The 21,707-nt window shown below is 38.5% G+C and overlaps 1 protein-coding gene across 7 annotated transcripts in view; it reads left to right on the forward strand.

Annotated features, from left to right (window-relative positions):
• The window catches only part of Ubn2 (ubinuclein 2), a 74,941-nt gene that overhangs the window by 14,547 nt on the left and 38,687 nt on the right, over positions 1 to 21,707 (forward strand). For 5 of the 7 annotated variants that reach the window (XM_075953539.1, XM_075953534.1, XM_075953537.1 and 2 more), the window contains exons 4-12: positions 2,918 to 3,055; positions 4,875 to 4,978; positions 5,960 to 6,455; positions 10,374 to 10,444; positions 15,678 to 15,807; positions 16,757 to 16,875; positions 17,707 to 17,820; positions 18,339 to 18,482; positions 19,544 to 19,594. In XM_075953539.1, the coding sequence (XP_075809654.1) occupies positions 2,918 to 3,055; positions 4,875 to 4,978; positions 5,960 to 6,455; positions 10,374 to 10,444; positions 15,678 to 15,807; positions 16,757 to 16,875; positions 17,707 to 17,820; positions 18,339 to 18,482; positions 19,544 to 19,594 (1,367 nt within the window). The remainder of the gene's footprint in view (positions 1 to 2,917; positions 3,056 to 4,874; positions 4,979 to 5,959; positions 6,456 to 10,373; positions 10,445 to 15,677; positions 15,808 to 16,756; positions 16,876 to 17,706; positions 17,821 to 18,338; positions 18,483 to 19,543; positions 19,595 to 21,707) is intronic. The other 2 variants (XM_075953536.1, XM_075953538.1) reach the window with 1 other exon arrangement.

Here is a 21,707-nt window from a genome sequence, read left to right on the forward strand (position 1 = left end):
AATTAGCATTTCTGGATATAAGACTTAAACAGGAAATTTTTTGTTATTGGGATTTCTTTGGTTTTATTTTTCTAGCTTTTAAAAGAATTATTTATGGAGATGTCTCAGTTGAAAAAGGGCCTCCCATGCAAGCATGAGAACTTGAATTTGGATCTCCAGTACCCACATAAAAGCTAGCCACTGCAGTGCACAGCATTGGGTAGGCAAATTCGGGGACTCACCAATCAGCCAATCTGAACAAATTAGTGAGTTCCAGGTTCAGTGAGAGACCCTGTCTTAAAAAAATGAGGAAGAGAGACTGAAGAAGATCCCTGACATAGACCTCCGGCCTCCATACACTCATGCACAGGCGAGTGCACCCTCGTACACACATATACAACATACAGTACATAAACAAATCAGTTATGCTTATAACTCAGCAATAAAGCACAAGATCATTATGAAGTACAAGATAAATTTTCCCCAAATGTCATCCATCAGAAAGTAAATAGGAAATTTCTTTTGTAGTCAAGAAATTCTGTATCTAATAAACATTCAACATGTATATCTTTGTAAAAAAAATACTATGTATTTTAAATATTCTTTATTGCAATTCAACATTTTTATGGTATTTATACATTAGCGCATAGGTATGCTGATTTTAATTTGTACTTATTTAACTGATTTTAATTAATGTAATTTTAATTCTCAGGGATATGTGTTTGCAGGTAGTGGTAGTTGATCGTCTTTGGTTGCATTTATCTACTTAAATGTATATTTAGGTATTTTATAGAGTTTAAATATATGGTTGAGGCAGATTGCTAGCTATAGAACTTGTTAGTAATGGGCACATACTGAATTTCTTTTTTGGGAGGTATATTTTGAAATGATGTATAAAACGGGAGCCAGGTAGTCTTTTTGGCAGATCCCTAGAAGACAGACTTAGTTTGTTATTGTTGCATACCTTACTACAATGGTGGTATCTTAAGCAACAGCCTTTATCACCAGTATGTTTTAATCAAATTTTGTAACTTTGGCTCTAGCATCTATTTTCTCTTATAAAAAGAAGATGAATTTAGGACACCATATAAGAATTATTATTACTCTGTCTTGTAGCACATGAATTAAGGCTTGTCATGTTGGTAAGGTCTATGTTCTTCCATTTTTATCTGGAAATTAGATTACTCTAATGCCTAGGATTATGATATCCTCTAGTGTAGCAGGAGGCCGCTTGTTGGTACCCAGCCACTTAGCCCCGAAATAAAACCACAGAAACTGTATTATTTAAATCACTGTTTGGCCCATTAGCTCTAGCTTCTTATTGGCTAACTCTTACATATTAATTTAACCCATCTCCATTAATCTCTGTATTGCCACGTGACATTGGCTTACAAGCAAAGTTTCACATGTCTGAGTCTGGAGGGGCTCCATGGTGTCTCTCTAGCTCCACCCTTCTTCCTCCCAGCATTTAGCCTAGCTTTCCCTGCCTACCTAAGTTCTGCCTTGCTATAGGACCAAAACAGTTTCTTTATCATTAACGATAATCACAACACACAGAGGGGATTCCCACATGACTCTAGGATTATGATAACTTGTGCAGTGTGCAGTGATTACTTGGGGTATCCAGAAAATACTAGTTAAAATTTCATGATTCGCAAATTAGTATAGGTTTCACATGGTGATATAGTCAGTACTTGGTTGCCTAGATCGTAACTGACAGTTTAAACTGGTAAGAGTGATTGGAATGATTGTCAACATGATGCATACTGTACATCATGTTCACTTGTGGTATCTTAGCAAGTCATATTAGCAGTGTCCTTTAGAGTAGAGAGGTGTTGCCTTTACTAAAACTGTAAGCAATTGGTAAATTAAGACTGGGATTTTCTGTCTAGAATATTGACTGTTATTTGGAACTCAGAGTGGAAGTCCTGGTTTATATAATAAATTTCTAATTTGACATTTGATTAAGAAAACATACTTTAGTGTCACCCAGTTTTCTGTACAAATTTCAAGGCCAACCTGGTGTACAGAGTAAGTTCCAGGACTGCCCCCCCTCCTTGAAAAAACAAACAAAGCTGGGCGGAAGTAGTATAAACCTTTAATCCCAGTACTCAGGAGGCAGAGGCAGGCAAATCTCTATGAGTTCGAGACCAGCCTGGTCTACGAGAGCTAGTTCCAGGACAGGTCCAAATCTACAGAGAAACCCCATCTGGAAAAACCAAAAACAAACAATTTTTTTTTTAGTTTTTTCAAGATGGAGTTTCTTCGTGTAAGAAAAATTAAAAACCTCCTTCTAGCTATTTTGAAATACAAAGATCATTGACAAGTATCTCCTTCATTCCTTTCTGCCCTCATCCCAAACCCCTACTCTCTAACATTGTACTCTGTACCTTTTTGAACTGAACATATTTAGAGTCCATATACAAAGGATAGTGTGTGATACTGATCTCTCTGTGCTGGTTCATTTCTTTACATATTGCAAGTGGCAGTATTTTCTGGCCTTATTCTTTAAGACAGGGTCTTGCTCTCTAGCTCTAGTTGTCCTGGAACTCACTATATAAACCTGCCTGACCTTGAACTCCATCTACCTCCACCTCCCTAGTGATGGGATTAAAGGCATATGCCACCATGCCCAGCTCTGACTTTCTTTACAATGCCAAATAATGTTTTGTTGTATAAATATACCACATTTTAATATTCATTTACTGATGGACACTTAGGTTGCTTGGTGTTTTAGCTTTTGCAAATGATGCTGCTGTAAGCACAGAACCGTCACATTTTTTTGGCATACTGATTTCATGTCTTTTGGGAGTGTGCCCAGTAGTGGGATTGCTGCATTTGCAGTTAGTATTTAAGGAAATTGTCAGTAAATGCTATTCTTTGACATGTTTTTATAATTATAGACAAGAGAATATATTTGAAACTTTTTTTGCTCTAGTATGACGAATTAGTCCCTGCTTCTCTAACAACAAAATATGGAGGCTTCTATATCAACACTGGCACTCTTCAGTTTCGCCAAACGTCAGATACTGAAGAAGATGATATTACAGATAACCAAAAGCACAAGCCACCCAAGGTGAGTTTGACATCTCATCAGTAAGGAGAACATACAATTAATATTATATACTTTTTGTTTTATTTTGTTTATATTTTTGCTATGCTAAAATTTGAGCCTGGGAGTTCTTATATGCTAAATAAGCATTATTCTTCTAAGTTACACCACCAGACCAGGATATTTTTTGATTATTCCTTTTTCATTACTATTATATGTGTATATATGATGAGTATGTGTGAGTATGGGCAGATGTATGCCATACTTCTGAGAATTGGATTTCTCCTTCCACCGTGAGCTCTAGGGATTATACTCAAGCCGTCAGGTTTGCATGGCAAGCAGTTTTACCTGTTGAACCATTTTGTTGGCCCCAAAAAGATCCCCCTTCCTTTTTTTATCCCTGACTGTCTTGGAACTCACTGTATAAATCAAGATTGTAGCACAAATAATAAAAACCCAGAAACAGATATTGGGGTTCAATCTGAAGATCAGCAAAGCAAAGCAGCCAAACCACTAGACACTAGAGAGCTCTTAACCTCTATGAAATCTTCATACTGGAAGAGAGTGAGTTCCCGTCCCATCCATCCTTCTACTCCTCTCTAGTGCTAGGAGTAAAAGGCTTGCAACACCACCTCTATGACTAACTAGTGTGACTGCTCGGATTAGAGGTGTGCCACTGCCTGGCCTGTATGGCTGATTAGTGTGGCTGTTTTGCATTCTAGTCTTCAGGCAAGCCCTATTTATTAAAATACAAATGAAATATCATTACACAGCTGGCCTTAAACTAACAGGTAAGCAGAGATTACCTGCTTCTCTGCCTTATGAGTGCTGGAATTAAAGGCATGTACCACCACACTTGGCCTCAGGTTAGATATTTTGAATATTATTTGTGCCACAACTGTGGACATAAGGAAAAGTAAAATACTATTGTTTAATTATATGTGTAAAATTATGTTGGTGTGGGCAGGGGCTATGGCTTAATGGTAGCGTGCTTACTTCCTATGTACAAGGCCCTGGAATTGATCACTACACTATTTAAAAACAGACACACACAGTCTTTAATTGCAGCATTTGAGAAGCAGAGGCAGGGGGATCTTAGTGAGTTCAAGGTCAGCCTGGTCTATATATCCAGACAGTGCTATAGTGAGACCTTGCCTCCTCCATAACTTAAGACAACAAAACAGGCAAACAAACAAGAAAGTAGGATTTTCTATAGAAGAACCTTTCATAGCCTTTAACTTCCCTCAGATTTAACTTGTAATGACTTCTTTTGTTGTACTATAGCTGAGAAATGAATATTGTTCATAGGTGTTTCCTGCTGTGGGGTCAGAGACTTTATTTGTACCGGAATAATTAAAATTCTTATTTAAACTGTAAACTCTAAGGCCCCAGTGAGCTGAATCAAAGTCACAGTTGAGAGACTGGTGATACGGCTCAACTCATCTCCCCAAATTTGGATTCCCAGTGCCTATTTAAAGCCTAGCGTGGTGGCACACATCTGCAATTCAAACGCTGAAGAGGCACAGACAGAAGGATATCTGGGTTCGCCTACTAACCAATCTAGCTGAATTGGTGAGCTCCATGTGCAATGAGAATCCTGTTTGAAATAAGATAGAGAACAGTGAAGAAGATACCCATGTTCTCCCTTTGGCTTCACAGGCATCAGTACTCACACACTTAAACACATATACAACAGTAGCAACGAAAACATAGATCCCCAAGATCTTAGACTTTGACCAAGTAATTCTAACAGACACTGTAAAAGACCACTGTCTTGTACTCTATTGCTAACATCAAAGAGGAAAAATCCGGATAAATGACATATTCTCTTATCATGTTGCAGGTTCCCAAAATAAAAGAAGATGATATTGAGGTAAAGAAGCGGAAGCGGAAAGAGGAAGGGGAAAAAGAGAAGAAGCCAAGGAAAAAAGTGCCCAAACAAATGGGGTATGCTAAATTAAGCCTGATAGGAAATTAACATCACAATATTATGGTTTCCTTTTAGAAATATATATTCACCACTAATGTATTTAGTTGTTTAATTTGATAATGACCTACTGCATTTTAATAATGTTGTGGTACTATTAATAAGCAGGAGACTTTGTCATCTTAGAGACTTAGTGTTTCAGTTACACTTACAGATTTTTCATTGGCTATCTTGTTTATTACAATTTTTTAATCTTGAAGAACCAGTTTAAGTCAAACGAGGTGGCACAAATGTGTATTTCTAGGACTTGGGAGGTTGAAGCAGTAGTTGAAGGTCATCCTGAACGATGTTTGTAAGGGTTTGAGGCCAGCATAGGCTGTGTGAAACCTGTCACATATCCAGAAGATGTTGTGATGGAGGAAGGTCATTGGCTAATAAAGGAACTGCCTTGGCCCATTTCATTGGTTAGAAGATAGGTGGGAGGAGTAAACAGAACAGAACGCTGGGAGGAAGAGGAAGTGAGGTCAGACTCGACAGCTCTCCTCTCGGGGGCAGACGCCTAAGAGGGACGCCATGCTTCCAGCTCCCAGGCAGACGCACGCCATGCCCCAGCTCCGACCCAGGATGGACTTAGGCTAGAATCTTCCCAGTAAGACCGGTGCTCACAGATTATTAGAGATGGGTTGATCGGTATATCAGAATTAGCCAGTAAGGGCCAGAGCTAAAGGGCCAAGCAGTGATTAAATGAATACAGTGTCTGTGTAATTATTTCGGGGCATAAGCTAGCCGAGCAGGCGGCTGGGGTGTTGGGGACGCAGCCCCGCCGCCCATATTACTACAATGTTGGAGACGGTGCTATCATGCAAGTGTAATCTAATACAAAACTATAAAGACGATTTTGTTGTGCCATCTCTCACTGGATTATTTTAATTGTTTTATTCATTGACATATGGGATTAACTTTTTAAATGACACAGCCTAACCAGTCTTTTTCCTTTACAGAGTTGTGGCTCTCAATTCACACAAGTCTGAAAAAAAGAAGAAGCGATATAAAGATTCCCTTTCTTTGGCTGCCATGATACGAAAATTTCAAAAAGAGAAGGATGCATTAAAGAAGGAATCTAACCCTAAAGTCCCTGTGACCCTAACCACTTCCTCTCTGACCAAGCCCTCTTGTGCTGCTACAGCCCTGGGGGATGACATCTCGGACTTAGGTCTGAACAGTGCTGATCCAGACCTCCCTATTTTTGTTAGCACAAATGAACATGAATTGTTTCAGGAAGCTGAGAATGCCCTCGAGATGTTAGACGACTTTGACTTTGACAGATTACTGGATGCTGCTTCTGATGGTAGCCCGCTCTCTGAGTCAGGGGGAGAAAATGGAAACACCACTCAACCCACCTTAACCTCTCAGGTTCTACCCAAGGTGGTACCTACACTTCCAGATGGCCTACCTGTGCTCCTTGAAAAACGCATTGAGGACCTTCGTGTAGTAAGTGTAATGATGCTCTCAGTTTTTATTCACTGCACAAACATAAAGTTCAACAAAAACAACCCACAGTCGCAACAACTTATTTTCCATAGCCTCTTATAGACATTGGATAATATGTATACTTATAATATATTATAATATATAATATTTATATATTGTTATAAATATATAAAATATATAATATATATGTTATCCAAATATATATTTGGTTTTTCAAGACAGAGTTTCTCTGTATCTTTGGAGCCTGTCCTGGAACTCACTCTATGTACTAGGCTGGACTTGAACTCACAGAGATCCACCTGCCTCTGCCTCTTGAGTGCTGGGATTAAAGGTGTATGCCACTACCACCTGGCTTAAGTAAATTTAGTTTTACATGGCTATACTATACACTTGCTTTTTTTTTCTTCTAGTGCTAGGGATAGAGCCTAATGTTGTATGCATGTTAGATGGTCACTCTACCACTCATTCTAAGCTCTGTAGTTGATTCTTTTTGTTTCAGTTTACCTTATAAATTTTTCTTCATATTTGGTTGTGTGTGTGTGTGTGTGCGCGCACGCGCGCGCACATGCACCCATAAGTTTATTGTGTACATGTGGAGGTCAGAGGACAACTTGCAGGACTCCATTCATTTCCCAACATGTGGGTTTTGGAAATCAAACTCAGGTTATAAGGCTTAGTAGCAATTGCTTTTACCACTGATCCATTTTACAAACCCTACCTTACAAATAACATTTATATAGACTTCATAATAAAATTTTTTAGGATTTATTTTATGTGTATGAAGTGTTTTGCTTATATGTGTGTCTGTATACCAGGTATATTCTTGGTGCCCATGGAGATCCCCGAGGACCAGAGTTATAGGCAGCAATGACATGCCACTGTGTGGGCCCTGGGAATTGAACCTTGGTCTGATGTAAGAGCAACCAGTGCTCTCAACTGCTGAGCCACTACTCCAGTCCCTCCTAATAAAATTTTTATTAGCTGCAGACACATGCAAAGAAAACAGTGTAGAAAAAGGAGAGAATATTGTGTTGTGGACGTGTACTTGGACTTGATTGCTTCAAACTATTTTAACGTAGTTTTATTTTGTTAATTATTTTTGCAGTTCCAAGGAATCAAGTCCTCGACTTCATATATCCTAGGCAAGAGTTCTACCTCTAGCCGGGTGGTGGTGTCTCATGCCTTTAATCCCAGTACTCGAGAGGCAGAGGCAAGCAGATCTCTGTGAGTTTGAGGCCAGCCTGGTCTACAGAGCGAGTTCCAGGACAACAAGGGCTACACAGAAAAACCTATCTAGGAAAAAAAAGAGAGAGTTCTACTACTGAGTGACATTACGAGCCCCTAGTTATTTTATGATCTACTTGTCTGGCTAATCAGCAATTATAGTAAGCATTAGTTCTTTCCCACCATGATAGCTGTCATGGGTTTCTCCTCAACTTGAACTCATTTGCTAGTTTGATTAGCTACAAACCCAGTCTCACACGTACCCCCTTTATCTGAGGTATAGAATATTTTGTGTTCAATTTTGGCAGACTTTGCTTAAATTTAGCCAGGCAGCTGCTAGCCAGCCAGGTACAGCGTAGGACATACAGAATGAAACAAAGGTAAAAAGCCCTGAGGCGAAACTTAGATGAAGAGAAACAGGTTACAAGATCTAACTAGAAATGAGCATAAGATAAGGCTGCACATTCATAATTAATAATACACGATTTGGGAGCTGGTTGGTGGCCCAAAAGCAAGCCTTTTATAATACCCATGAGTTCTTTGTGTTTTACTTTGAAATATAAGATGGTGGTTTTTTTTCAGGAGATAAAAATTTTTCCTGAGCTCACACATTTGTGTTTTTCTGAAAAATAGCTTCTTGATGTTCATTTTTTGCTTTGTAATGAGAAAGTATCCTTTCATGATAAACCTTTTCACTTAAATTTCTCCTTTTTTCTCAGGTTTCATTTTTATTCTGGCTTTCTTTGTATATGAATATTTCCTCTGAATATGCTTAATCTTCACTCTAGAAATATTCTTGGAGATTTGCCTTTTCTATCTAAAGCATGTCAAATACTTAGATAGCTTGGTACTTTTGACTCTGGTGTGCTTAAGTTCTTGTATCAGCTCTGTCCAGCCAGTGTGCATCTCATGACTCCTGATGCGAACTGTGCCTTTGACTTCCTCAGTCTATTTATTATCATAAGTGATGGCAGAGTTTCCCACTTAAAAGCTCTTTGCCTCTGGTCACCAAGTTAAGAGGAAATACTGTGTGACAATGTTATTTTCAAGCTTATAGTTTGTGCTTATTCCTTGATAATTTTTTTTATTGCTCTCAATTATGTAGAAACCAAACTACCGCAGTCATCCAGTGTCTGCTCTGTGGCAGTTTTGCAGTTTACAAAGGCCTTAGTCTAAATCTTGGCTGCATAACTTTTTTTTTTATTTATTATACACACACACACACACACACACACACACACACACACACACACACACACACACACACACACGAGTGTTCTGTCTGCATGGATGCCTGCAGGCCAGAAGAGGGCACCATATCTCATTACAGATGGTTGTGAGCCACCATGTGGTCGCTGAGAATTGAACTCAGCACCTCTGGAAGAGCAGGCAATGCTCTTAACCTCTGAGCCATCTCTCCAGCCCTTGGCTGCATAACTTACTAGCAATTTGATTTGGGGGCATTTTGCAGCTCCTTATTTGTAAGTTTGCAGTTCCTTATTTGTAAGATCAGGAGATATACTACCAATTTCTGGCTGTTTATGCAGATTCTATATGATAATGAGTATAAAGTATAGACTAGAGTAGAAGAATACAAAGTTAGAAAGTTTATAGACTCACCCTACCAACAAGGACTTTATTCTATAGGAAACAGAAATAATCTTGTTTTTACAAATTGTGTTTTGAGGATGAGAGCTTAACTCAGTGTTTGGGAATTTACCTGACATGTACAGCATCCTGGTTTCACTCAGCACAGGAAAAGTAATGTGGGCTCTACTACTGCCTGGCATTTTTGTTTAGATAGATACATATTTGTGACATTGAGTATTAAGTTTGATTTTTGCCTAAGATTATTAGCATTTAAGATTATAAAGTTTAAAGTGGACATAATCACAGGATTCTGTAGAAATCCTTAGGTGGGTGATAATCTGCAATCTGATTCAGGAGGGCTGCCAAGCTCAAACTATATCCTGGGTTACATAGGGAGCCTGTGGCTTAAAATAAATAAATGTGTGTGTGTTTGAATGAGAGCGAGAAGATCTTTATGCATTTCACTCAAAGGCCATGTCCGTTTTGTACATTAGGCATTTTGGCAATCATTATATCTATCACAAGATTGACACTCAGTTTTCAGCTTTATACTTTTCATGGCCTCTGATGACAATTAAGTCTAGAAATAGGCAGCGCTAATGCATTTCACATTGCTTCTCTTTTTAAGTATAGTATTTCCCTGTGGTTATTAGTTAAATGGCTCTTGGAAAGCTACGTTATCTCAAGTGGTACTGTTAGTTCCATGTGCCATCATGCCATATTAATTCAATGTATGCTTTGTTTTTAAAAAAACTTCTTGGGTCTAACTTTGCTTTTTTTTTTTCTTTTTCTCTCTGAAAAAGAGCCTAGCCCTGTTGTCACTTGACTTTAGACCAGTGACACTGATTTTAAATGTTCAAGTGCTTTTCAAGCCACAAGTGTGTATTAGTTATTACCAACTGCAGCAGTCATACATGATAGCCTGTTTGATTTGGATCTCAAATGGCTTTGCCTGACTGGGTCAAAATTTGTGGTATTTTACTGCTAAAATAAAATAATAGTAAAATACTATACTACTGATAGTAGTAGTACTATTGTTGTTGTTAGATAATTTATGTCAGTAACTGTTTATTGTGAATTATGTTGTCTGTTTTCCTTATGTTTCTCTAGGCTGCCAAACTTTTTGATGAAGAAGGAAGAAAAAAATTCTTCACACAAGATATGAATAATATTCTTCTGGAGTAAGTGATTTTTATCTTTTTTTTAAACCTGGAGTGGGAATAATCTCAATAATATACTTGCAAAGCATTTGTGAGGCCCTAAATTCAAGTTGTTTTTTGAAATAAAAGAGTACAAATGAAAAAACCTTACAGGCTGCTGAGGCTGTAGTTAGTTGGTAGAGTGCTTGCTTAGCATGCTGGAAACCTTGGATTTGCATAAACTGAGTGTGGTTTGGTACACCTCTATAATCCCAGCATTTTGGAGGTGAAGAATGAATAGTTGAAGGTCATTCTCAGCTACATTGTGGGTTCAAAGCCAGCCTGGACTACTTGACACTCTATCTCAAATAAATTAATAAACAAATAATTAATACAAATTTTGTAGAGGATGGTGGTGTATGTCTCTAATCTCAGCAGCAAGAGGTTGAGGCAAGAGAACTACAAGTTTAAGTAAGTGAATTAGGAGGGGCTGAAGATAGAGTTCAAATAGTACAGTTCTTGCCTTTATTTTACAAGATCTGGATCAGATTACCCTGGACTGCATAAAACTTACTGGATATGGTACCTGTTTTCCCAGCACTGTAGAGATAGAGGCAGGAGGACCAGGAAATTCAAGATCATCCTCAGGAATAATATTAAGTTATAGAGTTATAGACTAGCCTGGGCTATATGAAACTTTTTCTTAAAAAAAAAAATGCTACATGCATACACACAGTTGACCTGTGAAAACCAATGAGATGGCTCAATGGATAAGGTGCTTCCCACCAAATCTGATGGCCTGAGTTTGATCCCTGGGACCCACATGGTTGGAGTTCAGAACCAAGTCTACAATTTGCCCTCTGACCTCCTTAGGTACTCCATGGTACCGTATGTATACACACACGTAATATTTTAAAATAGTTTTTGTTTTTTTGAATTTTTTTTAATTGGTAGTTATTGAGCTCTACATTTTTCTCTGCTCCCTTCCCCCCTTCAACCCTCCCCCAAGGTTTCCATGCTCTCAATTTACTCAGGAGATCTTGTCTTTTTCTACTTTCTACTTCCCATGTAGATTAGATCTATGTAAGTCTCTCTTAGTGTCCTCATTGTTGTCTAAATTCTCCAGGATTATGGTTTGTAGGCTGGCTTTCTTTGCTTTATGTTTAAAAACCACCTATGAATGAGTACATGTGATAATTGTCTTTCTGTGTCTATGACCTCACTCAAAATAATGTTTTCTAGCTCCTTCCATTTTCATGCAGAATTCAAGCTATCGTTATCGTCTAGGGGTGTCCGCGTGAAAAGAGATGGGTGTATGCTGGCAGGTGATCCTATGTACAGTGGCTGGAGTGTTAGGAATTTCCTTTGAATGGTCTGTTCCTAGGTGGTGCCATCTTATGGCTTTTCCTGGGACCCAGTGCTGCCTGGACCCCATGCATGACCAGTCTCTCCTGGGCTCCATTATGTGTGGCCCGGATGGCCTAAACCCCACAAGTTCAAGATAGAAATCTTGGAGCCAGGCATAGAGCCCAGGCATGGTGGTGACGCACACCTGATCCCAGCACTTGGGAGGTAAAGGCAGATCGTTCTCTGAGCTTGAGGACAGCCTGCTCTACAAAGGGATTTCCAGGACAGCCAGGACTACACAGAGAAACACCGTCTTGAAAAATCAAAGAAATCTTGGCGGTTAGTTTATATGGAACCTATAGAAATCAGATTAGGAGAAAAAAGATCAAGGTTCATATATGACATGAATTATTTTTAAATGAGCAGATTTTTAGGTTTATCAATTTTACACTCAGAGTTTGATACTAATAAAGCTGCATTTTTGAAGGTTGTAGCCAAATAAACTGTACTTGTAAATGGATGTCTCATAGGTTTAAACTGTTGGTTATAGGATTTAAGAATGCAGTTGAATGCAAGCAGAACTAGGCAAAATGTGATAGTAGATTTTACATGTATGATGAAAATGATAGGTCTGCTCTGGCATTTTATAATGTCAGATAGGAAGATACAAGCAAATAGTGTTAGTGTGACTCCTGTTTTTTAAATAGATAATAGAGATATTTGATATAAAAGGGTGTTTTTTTCAGTACTTATAGGTAGTTATAATCTGTTATACTTAAAAAGTAGACTCAAACAGAACAGTGTGTTTCTCGTGGAGTAGCACAAGAGTTCTTTGTTTGGGCCCTGATTTTCAGTTGAATGCATGTGCTTGAAAGAGGTGCATAACTCTTCACATTCGTGCTGCCACCCTTATGACTGCTTTTAAGCTCCAGAGGCACTAGACAGTGCAGCTGTTGCTCATCAGAGTTGTCCCAGATTCCATAATCTGATGTCACTAGCCATTTTTTCTTTCCCCTTGTACTAGATGAACTTTTTCCTCTCCCTCCTCCCCTCGCTCCTTTCTTTCCATTTCACTCTATTCCCCCCACCCCCAGAGGCAAGAGCCCCATCCTTGTGCTCTGGCAACACAGGTAAACACACTGTTAGAGTTCCATCCCTTTCTGTCACAAACAACTCTCTGAGTTGCGGAGCCCATCTACTTTGGTTTCTTCTTAGATGTTTTTATTTTTATTTTATGTGTATGGGTGTTTTGTCAGCACATATGTAACTGCACCATGCATGTGCCTAGTGCCCAAGGAGGCCAGAAGAAAGCATCAGATCCCTTGAAATTAGAATTACAAACAATTGTTAGGCACCATATGGTTTCTGGGAATCAAACCCTGATCTTCTGGAAGGGGGTCAGTGCCCTTAACTGCTAAATCATATCTGTCTGTCTGTCTGTCTGTCTGTCTCTCTCTCTCTCTCTCCCCCCACAATCTACAGAGTTGAAGTTTTTCCTTTAGAGTCACTTTATTATTGTTTTTGGCCTTTTTTTATCTACCCTAAACCCACATGCTTTCCTCTTCTGGACAGAGTACCTGTTGTAAAAATAGCGTAATCCTATAACATTACCCAGGTGTATTGGCCTTAACCATTTCTTCCTTTTGTTGTGGAGAAAAAGATTAATTTCTTGGTTAACGATTTTTTTTCCCATAGTTGAATTTGACCTGAGTGAACAAGTATACAATATGCTCACTTGATTTTCTTCCCTGTTCCCTGAAGCAGGCATTTCTAACAGAGAACAAGCTGCTGACTGCCTCTGGTCCACTCAGATTGCACTGGGCATGATTCTGTTTACTGGACACTCCTATGAGAGGGCCTCCATGCCATCTCCTTGGTGCTCTCTGAGTGAGCTTTTACTTGAATAGCAGTACACAGAGGACTTAGCAGTTGATTTCTCCTCAGGAAGTCTGCTTTCCCGTGTCTGTGTTAACCTTTTTGGAAACCAGTAACTTTTTAAACTGTCTCCTTGAGTCAGTCTAGACTTTTGTGGCTTCTCTTAGTACTTGGAAAGTTTGCATTTTATCTTCAGTTCCAACTAACTTTTCTTTTTTCTTTTGAGACAGGATTTCTCTGTGTAACAGTTCTAGCTGTTCTGGAACTAGCTCTTGTAGACCAGGCTGGCCTCATACTCATAGAGATCCGCGTGCCTCTGCCTCCCGAGTGCTGGGATTAAAGGTGTGTATCACTACTGCCCAGCTGAGATTACACTGTATTTTAGAAGTGATAAATTCATTTAATATGGGAATATTTCCTAATTATCTATGGTGTCAAGAGCCCCAATTTGTTTTACTATGTTGTATTTTTTTGTTTTGTTTTGTTTTGATACAAGATCCTTGCCTGGCCTGGAACTTGTACATAGTCCAGGCTATCCTGGAATTCAGAGAGATCCCTGCCTCTTCTTTCCGAGTAGGGTTAAATATATGCACCATCAAGCCCAGCTATAAGAGTCCCAATTTGATAATGACCTTCAAACTGACATCAGCTGTTATTTCTCTTCAGCAGCAGCTGCCAAATAAAATCTTTTCCATTTTGAGAGACACCTTATTTATTAGTTTCTCTCTGCCAGAATATGGCAATTATTACAAACTTTACTGCTTTACTTTTTTGTTGTTGTTGTTTTGTTTCTGTTCTTATTTTTTGAGACAGGGTTTTGTTGTAGCTTTAGAGCCTGTCCTGGAACTAGCTCTTGTAGACCAGTCAGGCCTCAAATTCACAGAGAACCACCTGCCTCTGCCTCCCGAGTGCTGGGATTAAAGGCATGTGCCACCACCACCTGGCACTGCTTTACTTTTAAAAGAGGAATTGAGATAGAGAAGAGAAAAATGTTAGTCCCACTAAATGAGAGTAAAGACCAATGAACAAAACTTTTTGGTCAATTTTTTTTTTTTATTGAGCTCAACATTTTTCTCTGCTCCCCTCCCCTTCAACCCTCCCCCAAGGTTCCCATGCTCCCAATTTACTCAGCAGACCTTGTCTTTTTCTACTTTCCATGTAGATTAAATCTATGTTAGTCTTTCTTAGTGTCCTTTTTGATCAAATTAAGAAAGCTTTAACTTCTGTCAGACAGGACTGTCTCCCTAAAGCCAGGTTTGAGAAAAATAGCATTGGACATAGGAGAAATTGGGGCTTTATATAGCCCAAAAGACTGCAAGGCTAGGGAGTTTCCAAGGGGTTTTTTGGTTACATAGGGACTTGATAGAATGTCTCAAAATTATTTGGCAGAACATCTTAATCAGGGTGGAGGTCAGGTGTGGAACATGTCAAATTCCAGAAAAGGGTAAAGACATGCTCAGATTTAAGTTTTACAGAAAACAGGAAGGAACTTATTTCGACCCTGTAACAAGATTCTAAACTTAAGATGGAGTCAGGCTGAAATATCAAAAAGAAATTGCTACTAGACAAAATAAAGATTTAACATTTAGTTTTCTGTCCCCAAAAGGGAAGTGAGAACTAATCATTTACAATAAATTAAGTAAACTATTAAATAACAGCTGTGTCACAGGCATAAAAGGAAAACAAAGATGAGGAAATTATCTTGTGCACATAGCTGGGTGTAAAGGGCCTTGCCTTTTCAGATACTTTAAAGGAGAGTACTATAGGAACTCTGGGAGTATAGTTTCAGAAATACCTGCCTGTACTTGTTTGCTTTCTTTTCTGTTTTTGTTTTTGCTTTGTTTATTTTTCAAGACAGGGTTTCTCTCTATGTAGTCCTGACTGTCCTGGAACCTGCTTTGCAGACTATTCTGGCCTCGATTTCAGAGATCTGCCTGCCTCTGCCTCCACCAGGTGCTAGGATTAAAGGTGTGTGCCACCACCGCCTGACTAATTTCTGGCTTATATATAGATGCTGTTTACTATTGTGTGTTTTGTTTTGTTTTGTGGTCAGCATCGAGTTACAGCTACAAGAACTAGGCCCTGTCGTTCGTAGTGGTGTCTACTCCCATCTTGAAGCATTTGTGCCATGTAATAAGGAAACACTGGTAAAACGTCTAAAGAAGCTACATCTTAATGTCCAGGTAAGTGGAAGAATAGTACCTAGATCTTCAGTTTTGTAACCAGTAAACATGTTTCCAGATACCATTACATGCTTAGTTTATTAATTAGTATCTATGGCATAGGTTTCTAGTCATAATTTTTATGTTCTAATACATCTTTTATCAAAAGGTGTAATGACTTGTTAAGGGTTGGGGGTATAGTAAAGCTTAAGTAAAGACTTGCTTAGTATGTCTGAATCTCAATCTACATTATAAAAAGCAAAATCCTTTTGCTTTAGTGAAGAAAGAATTAAGATATTTCTGGGCCTATGACAATGATGAAGGTTTTAAGCACTTAAGTATATGTTATTTGTAAGATGAAAATGCTGTTGGCTGACTTGAACTGTCAGATACAAAATTCTTATTTTCCTTTCTATACTGAACCCACATGGAGAAGAGTTTCTCAGTTTCCTCTTTCTTTTGGCCTTGAATTTTAAGTTTTGCTTGCATCCTAAGTTATAATTGCTAGCAGTAACTGGGAGAACAGGTTGCCTGCATCCTGTTGTTAGTCACCAGAGCAGATTGTGTGTTGTAGTATTTTAGAATAGTGTCTTCCTTGGCTATATCTCAACACCAGGAGTTAAACAGTAGTCTGGGTAATATCAGTCCCATTTTCTATTTGTATTTTAATTCATTCATAAAACTTATTGGCCAAAATTTGGACTCATTCTTAAGAATGTGAAGGAACACTGTTTTGGGGGCAGCAGGCAAAAACTGGGACTCTGCTTGGTGTAGTGGAAAACACAGTCAATGTAATTTTTCTTACAGTGTACCTTGACAAGTCGGGGCTGTAGAAGAAATGTCATGTTAGATAACATTTCATGTCTATAATCAGTATGTAAAATGTGATTTTACCTATTGAAGTTCTGCTTATAGAGTAAGTTTTGTTATATTTGGAAAAAAAAAACTCCAAATATATTTACCCCTTCAGGATGATCGTTTAAGGGAACCTCTGCAAAAATTGAAGTTGGCTGTTAGCAACGTCATGCCCGAACAGCTATTTAAATACCAGGAGGACTGCCAGGCTCGCAGTCAAGCCAAGTGTGCCAAGTATGTACCTCTGCTTTGGGCTGGTTTAGAATTGACAGTGACGTTTGGTTGATAGTCTTTTGTTTGGTTTTATTTTGTTTTGTTTGTTGTCATTTGTTTTTGGCCTTTTGCTTTTTTTGAGACACAATTTCTGTGCAGACCTGGCTGTCCTGGAATTCAGCTGTATAGACCAGGCTGGCCTCAAACTCACAGAGATCCACCTGCCTTTGCCTGCCGATCTCTGGGATTAAAGGTTTGCACTACCACTGCCCTGCTTAGTTGATGTTCTTAAGTAGTCCTCATTCTCTAGTCACCATGTATACAGTTAAAATGATGTAATCGAATATTTTCTAAGTGATGTGTCACTTCCCACTCAACTGATTTTGCTGTCAAGAGCAAAAGGCTTTGTCTGGTTGGTGTATAGATGCGAACAAAACAAGAACCAAGGGAGGCATAATAGGATGTACCTATAATAACAGCAATTAGGAGGTTTCAGCAGAGTGATCCAGGTTCTAGGCTAGCCTAGGCTTCATGCTGACACCTTGTCTCAAAAAATAAGTAAAAATAAAAAGCTAAAACCTAATGCTGCTTAAGGCATTTCATGTCTTAACCAATTATACTAAGCTGGGACTGGACACAAAGTTTGATCTAAAGGCTGAGCATTTGCACCTCTGTATTATATTATAGTTCAGGGCCTTATTTACTCATCCACTTCATACTGGCTTCATGTGGAAATACTGCCCCCTGTCCTGTCTCAAGTAAACATTTGGATGAGCAACTGAAGTATTTAAGGACTATATGGTCGTGAATTCTGGGTTAAAACTGCTTAATAAAGTGTTATTCATTTTTTAGGGTGCAAGCAGATGAAGAACGGGAAAAAAATGGATCTGAAGATGATGATGAGGAGAAACCAGGGAAACGAGTCATAGGCCCACGGAAGAAATTCCACTGGGATGACACCATTAGGTGAGCTTTCTTAGTCTTCATTTATAGGCAAAGAAATGAGAAGAATCCCCAGAAGTGGAGGACTAGATCAGAAGCAACCAAAGAATAGTGTCTAAGAAAACATACTCAAGAATAGTAATCCAGTATAATGGCCTCAGGGGCTGGTGCTTTGGTCTTCATATAATACATTTTATCAGCTGTTCTAATAGTGGACTGAAGTCATTCTGTTTGCATAGGACAAGCATGTGATATACTTGTGTGAACTGTCTGCTTGCTTTACCCCAGGGAGACAACTATCCCTTTCAGTCTTTGGTCACTAAAGAAAGGTACCAAAGGCCATTGTTTCATGATGGGAATTGATTGTAGTGCAGTGAATGATCAATTTTAGAACTTATTTCTCTTATCATAGTCTGAATACTTCAGTTAACATTCTTTATTGCCACCAGATTTGTGTGCTTCAAAAGTAACTGTTTTGAATCTTTTTTTTTAAGTTTTACAATTCACATTTTTATATCAGTATATATTTTTAATTTGTTTAGAACTTTGTTATGTAACCTTGTTGAGATCAAATTGGGATGCTATGAATTAGAGCCAAATAAAAGCCAATCTGCTGAGGATTATCTTAAATCCTTCATGGAGACAGAGGTGAAGCCACTTTGGCCTAAGGGCTGGATGCAGGCAAGGTAAGAAATATATTTTTGTTGTTATAAAGATATATTTGCAGACAAACATACATCAGATCGATTTTGCTAAGAACTTATGTTTGGGGGAGTTAGAGGGAGGAAAGAGAAGGGGGGAAATTATAATCTAAAGAAATATTTAAAATGAGCATACATGTTTAACATTAGTATATCAAGAGGACCCCCATCTCAAACCAACCCCCCCCAAAAAAACCAACTATTTTGTGTGTGTGTGTGTGTGTGTGTAGTATTTCAGATCATCAACACTTAACAAAACAAATCTTGTGGAACTAGAAATAAGATGGGTATAAAGATGTTTTTTGTTGTTTTTTTTTATTCAAACTTTTTTTTTGCTTTTAAGTTGAGTAATAGGGAGAAAGGACTGTAGATAATGGTTATAAATTTGAGGAGTTTTTAACAGATAGAAAGGAACCACATGGTAGATTTAGAACAGAGCTAGATGTGTGGTACATACTTATAACCTAGCCCTAATGAGAATATACAGAGGGCTGCAGGTTTGAGGCAAGTTTATACCAGAGAATTCCAGGTCAACTTGGGCTATGTTGTGAAATCCACTTTAAGAAACAAAATTGCTAGTCGTGGTGGTGCATGCCTCTTAATTTCAGCACATGGGAAACAGAGGCAAACAGATCTCTGTGAGTTCAAAGCCAGCTGGGTTTAAGTAGGCCGTGTTGACCTTGAATTCACAAAGATCTGCTTGCTTCTGTTTCCTGAGTACTAGTACCACAGTGCCTGCCTGGAGAAATTTTAAGAGAATAGGCTATCAACCTATCATCCTTAAAGTAACAAAAACAACCTTTTCTATTGATTTGTTAAAAATTCTGAATACATAGAAATAAAGTTGTTACTACTTTTGCTTGATAAATAAGTAAAAATCAAATGGTTAATGATCTTGAGTTCAAGGTCAGCCTGAGCTATAATACTCAGTTTGAAGGTAGTCTGATCCACACAGCAAGATCTTTTATGTAAAACAAAAACAAAAAGTGAAGCAATTACCATGTTATCTGCTATAAAAAATAATTTTGTCTTTCTAATTTTTCCAGAATGCTTTTTAAGGAAAGCCGGAGTGTACATAATCATCTCACCTCTGCTCCGTGAGTAAATGCTGGCTCTAGATTTCTACACGTGCTTTTATTCATGTTATGGCTTCTTTGGGGTGTTTCCTTTTGTTTTTCTAAGACAGGGTTGAACTCTGTAGGTCAGGCTGGCCTGGATCTTAGAGATCCACCTGGCTCTGCCTCTCAAGTGTTGGGATTAAAGGTTGTGCCACCACTACCCATTCATGTTATGGTTTTAAAAACAAAAATATTACTTACTAAATGCCCATTGACATAGGTAAGCTTACAGGACACTTCCATAAACACCCTCCTCCCCCCGCCTTGCAAGCTTACAGTGTTCATCCTTCTGTGCACAACTGGCTATAGTAAAAATATAAAGCAGATTTCTAGATCTGCGAGATGGTTCAGTGGATAAAAGCACTTGTAATGCGAATCTGAATTGGAGCCCTAAAACCCATGGTAAAAGGAGAAAACCAAGTCCTGAAAGTTGCCCTCTGATCACTGTATTGCCTTAAGGCATGTTTCTACCGTACACACACATACAGTCGCTCACAAAATCAAATTTTAAAAAATGTTTATACCAGGAATTAAACACAGGTCCAGCATATGCTAGGTAAGCACTCTTCTACTGAGCTACCTGCCCAGCCCAGTGAAATTTATTAAAGAATGAACCTTGCTGGGCGGTGCTGGCACATGCCTTTAATCCCAGCACTCGGGAAGCAGAGGCAGGCGGATCTCTGTGAGTTCGAGGCCTGCCTGGTCTACAAGAGCTAGTTCCAGGACAGGAACCAAAAGCTACGGAGAAACCCTGTCTCGAAAAAATGAATGAATGAATGAATGAATGAATGAATGAATGAATGAATGAATGAATAAATAAAAATAAAGAATGAACCTTTATTCTCCTAATACACTGGAACATGCCATGTTTTGTTAGTGTTTGTTTTGGGGGTACATATTGATCCACTGGAATGTAGCTCAGTTGGTAGAGAGGACTTACCTACCATGCACAAAGGCCCTTGGTTCCATTTCCAGCATTTAAAAAAGAAGTTACTGAAATATGAAGTTAGTGAGTTATAAATGATTTAAGCACTTCAATGTATTTTTAATTCTATTTAAGGTATCAGATTATCATTTTGGAGTGATATTACAAAATTCTTATTCTCCTTTTATATACACAAAAGAAATGGATATTTTTCGTTTTAGAAAGGACATTTTGTTAATATATCATCAGAGATCTATTGTTTCAGTTATTATTCTTCATTTTCTCTTTTTTTTTTAAGATTTATTTATTTATTATGTATACAACATTCTGCCTCGATGTATGCCCACACACCAGAGGAGGGCGCCAGATCTCAGTACAGATGGTTGTGAGCCATCATATGGTTGCTGGGAATTGAACTCAGGACCTCTGGAAGAGCAGCCAGTGCTCTTAACCTCTGAGCCATCTCTCCAGCCCTCATTTTCTCTTTTAAGACAAGATCTTGCTTTGTTGCCCAGTTTGGTCTTAAACTCCTGGCCTCCAAGTATTCCTTCCTCTGCTTCTCAAGTAGCTGAGACCATGAGTGCTTGCTGCTGTGTCTGGCTCCCTCAGTGATGGGCACTGAGCCTAGGTTTATACATGCCAGACAAGTGTTCTGCCATTGGGCTGAATCCTAATCATCTCCTCAGCTCTTAAAAATAGTTCCATTGGAGTGAAAGATCTATTTGACAAGAACTATAAGTCTTTGAAGAAAGAAATTGAAGAAGACACCAGAAAATGGAAGGACCTCCCTTGCACTTGGATTGGGAGGATCAACATAGTAAAAATGGCAATTCTACCAAAAGCAATTTATAGATTCAATGCAATCCCCATCAAAATCCCATCAAAATTCTTCACAGATCTGGAGAAGACAATAATCAACTTTATATGGAAAAACAAAAAACCCAGGATAGCCAAAACAATCTTATACAATAAAGGATTGTCTGGAGGCATTACCATCCCTGACTTCAAACTCTATTACAGAGCTACAGTATTGAAAACAGCTTGGTATTGGCATAAAAACAGAGAAGTCGACCAATGGAATCGAATAGAAGACCCTGACTTTAACCCACAAACCTATGAACACCTGATTTTCGATAAAGGAGCTAAAAGTATACAATGGAAAAAAGA

The sequence above is a fragment of the Microtus pennsylvanicus genome, chromosome 19 (assembly GCF_037038515.1).
Source record: "Microtus pennsylvanicus isolate mMicPen1 chromosome 19, mMicPen1.hap1, whole genome shotgun sequence".
NCBI classification, from domain to species: domain Eukaryota; kingdom Metazoa; phylum Chordata; class Mammalia; order Rodentia; family Cricetidae; genus Microtus; species Microtus pennsylvanicus.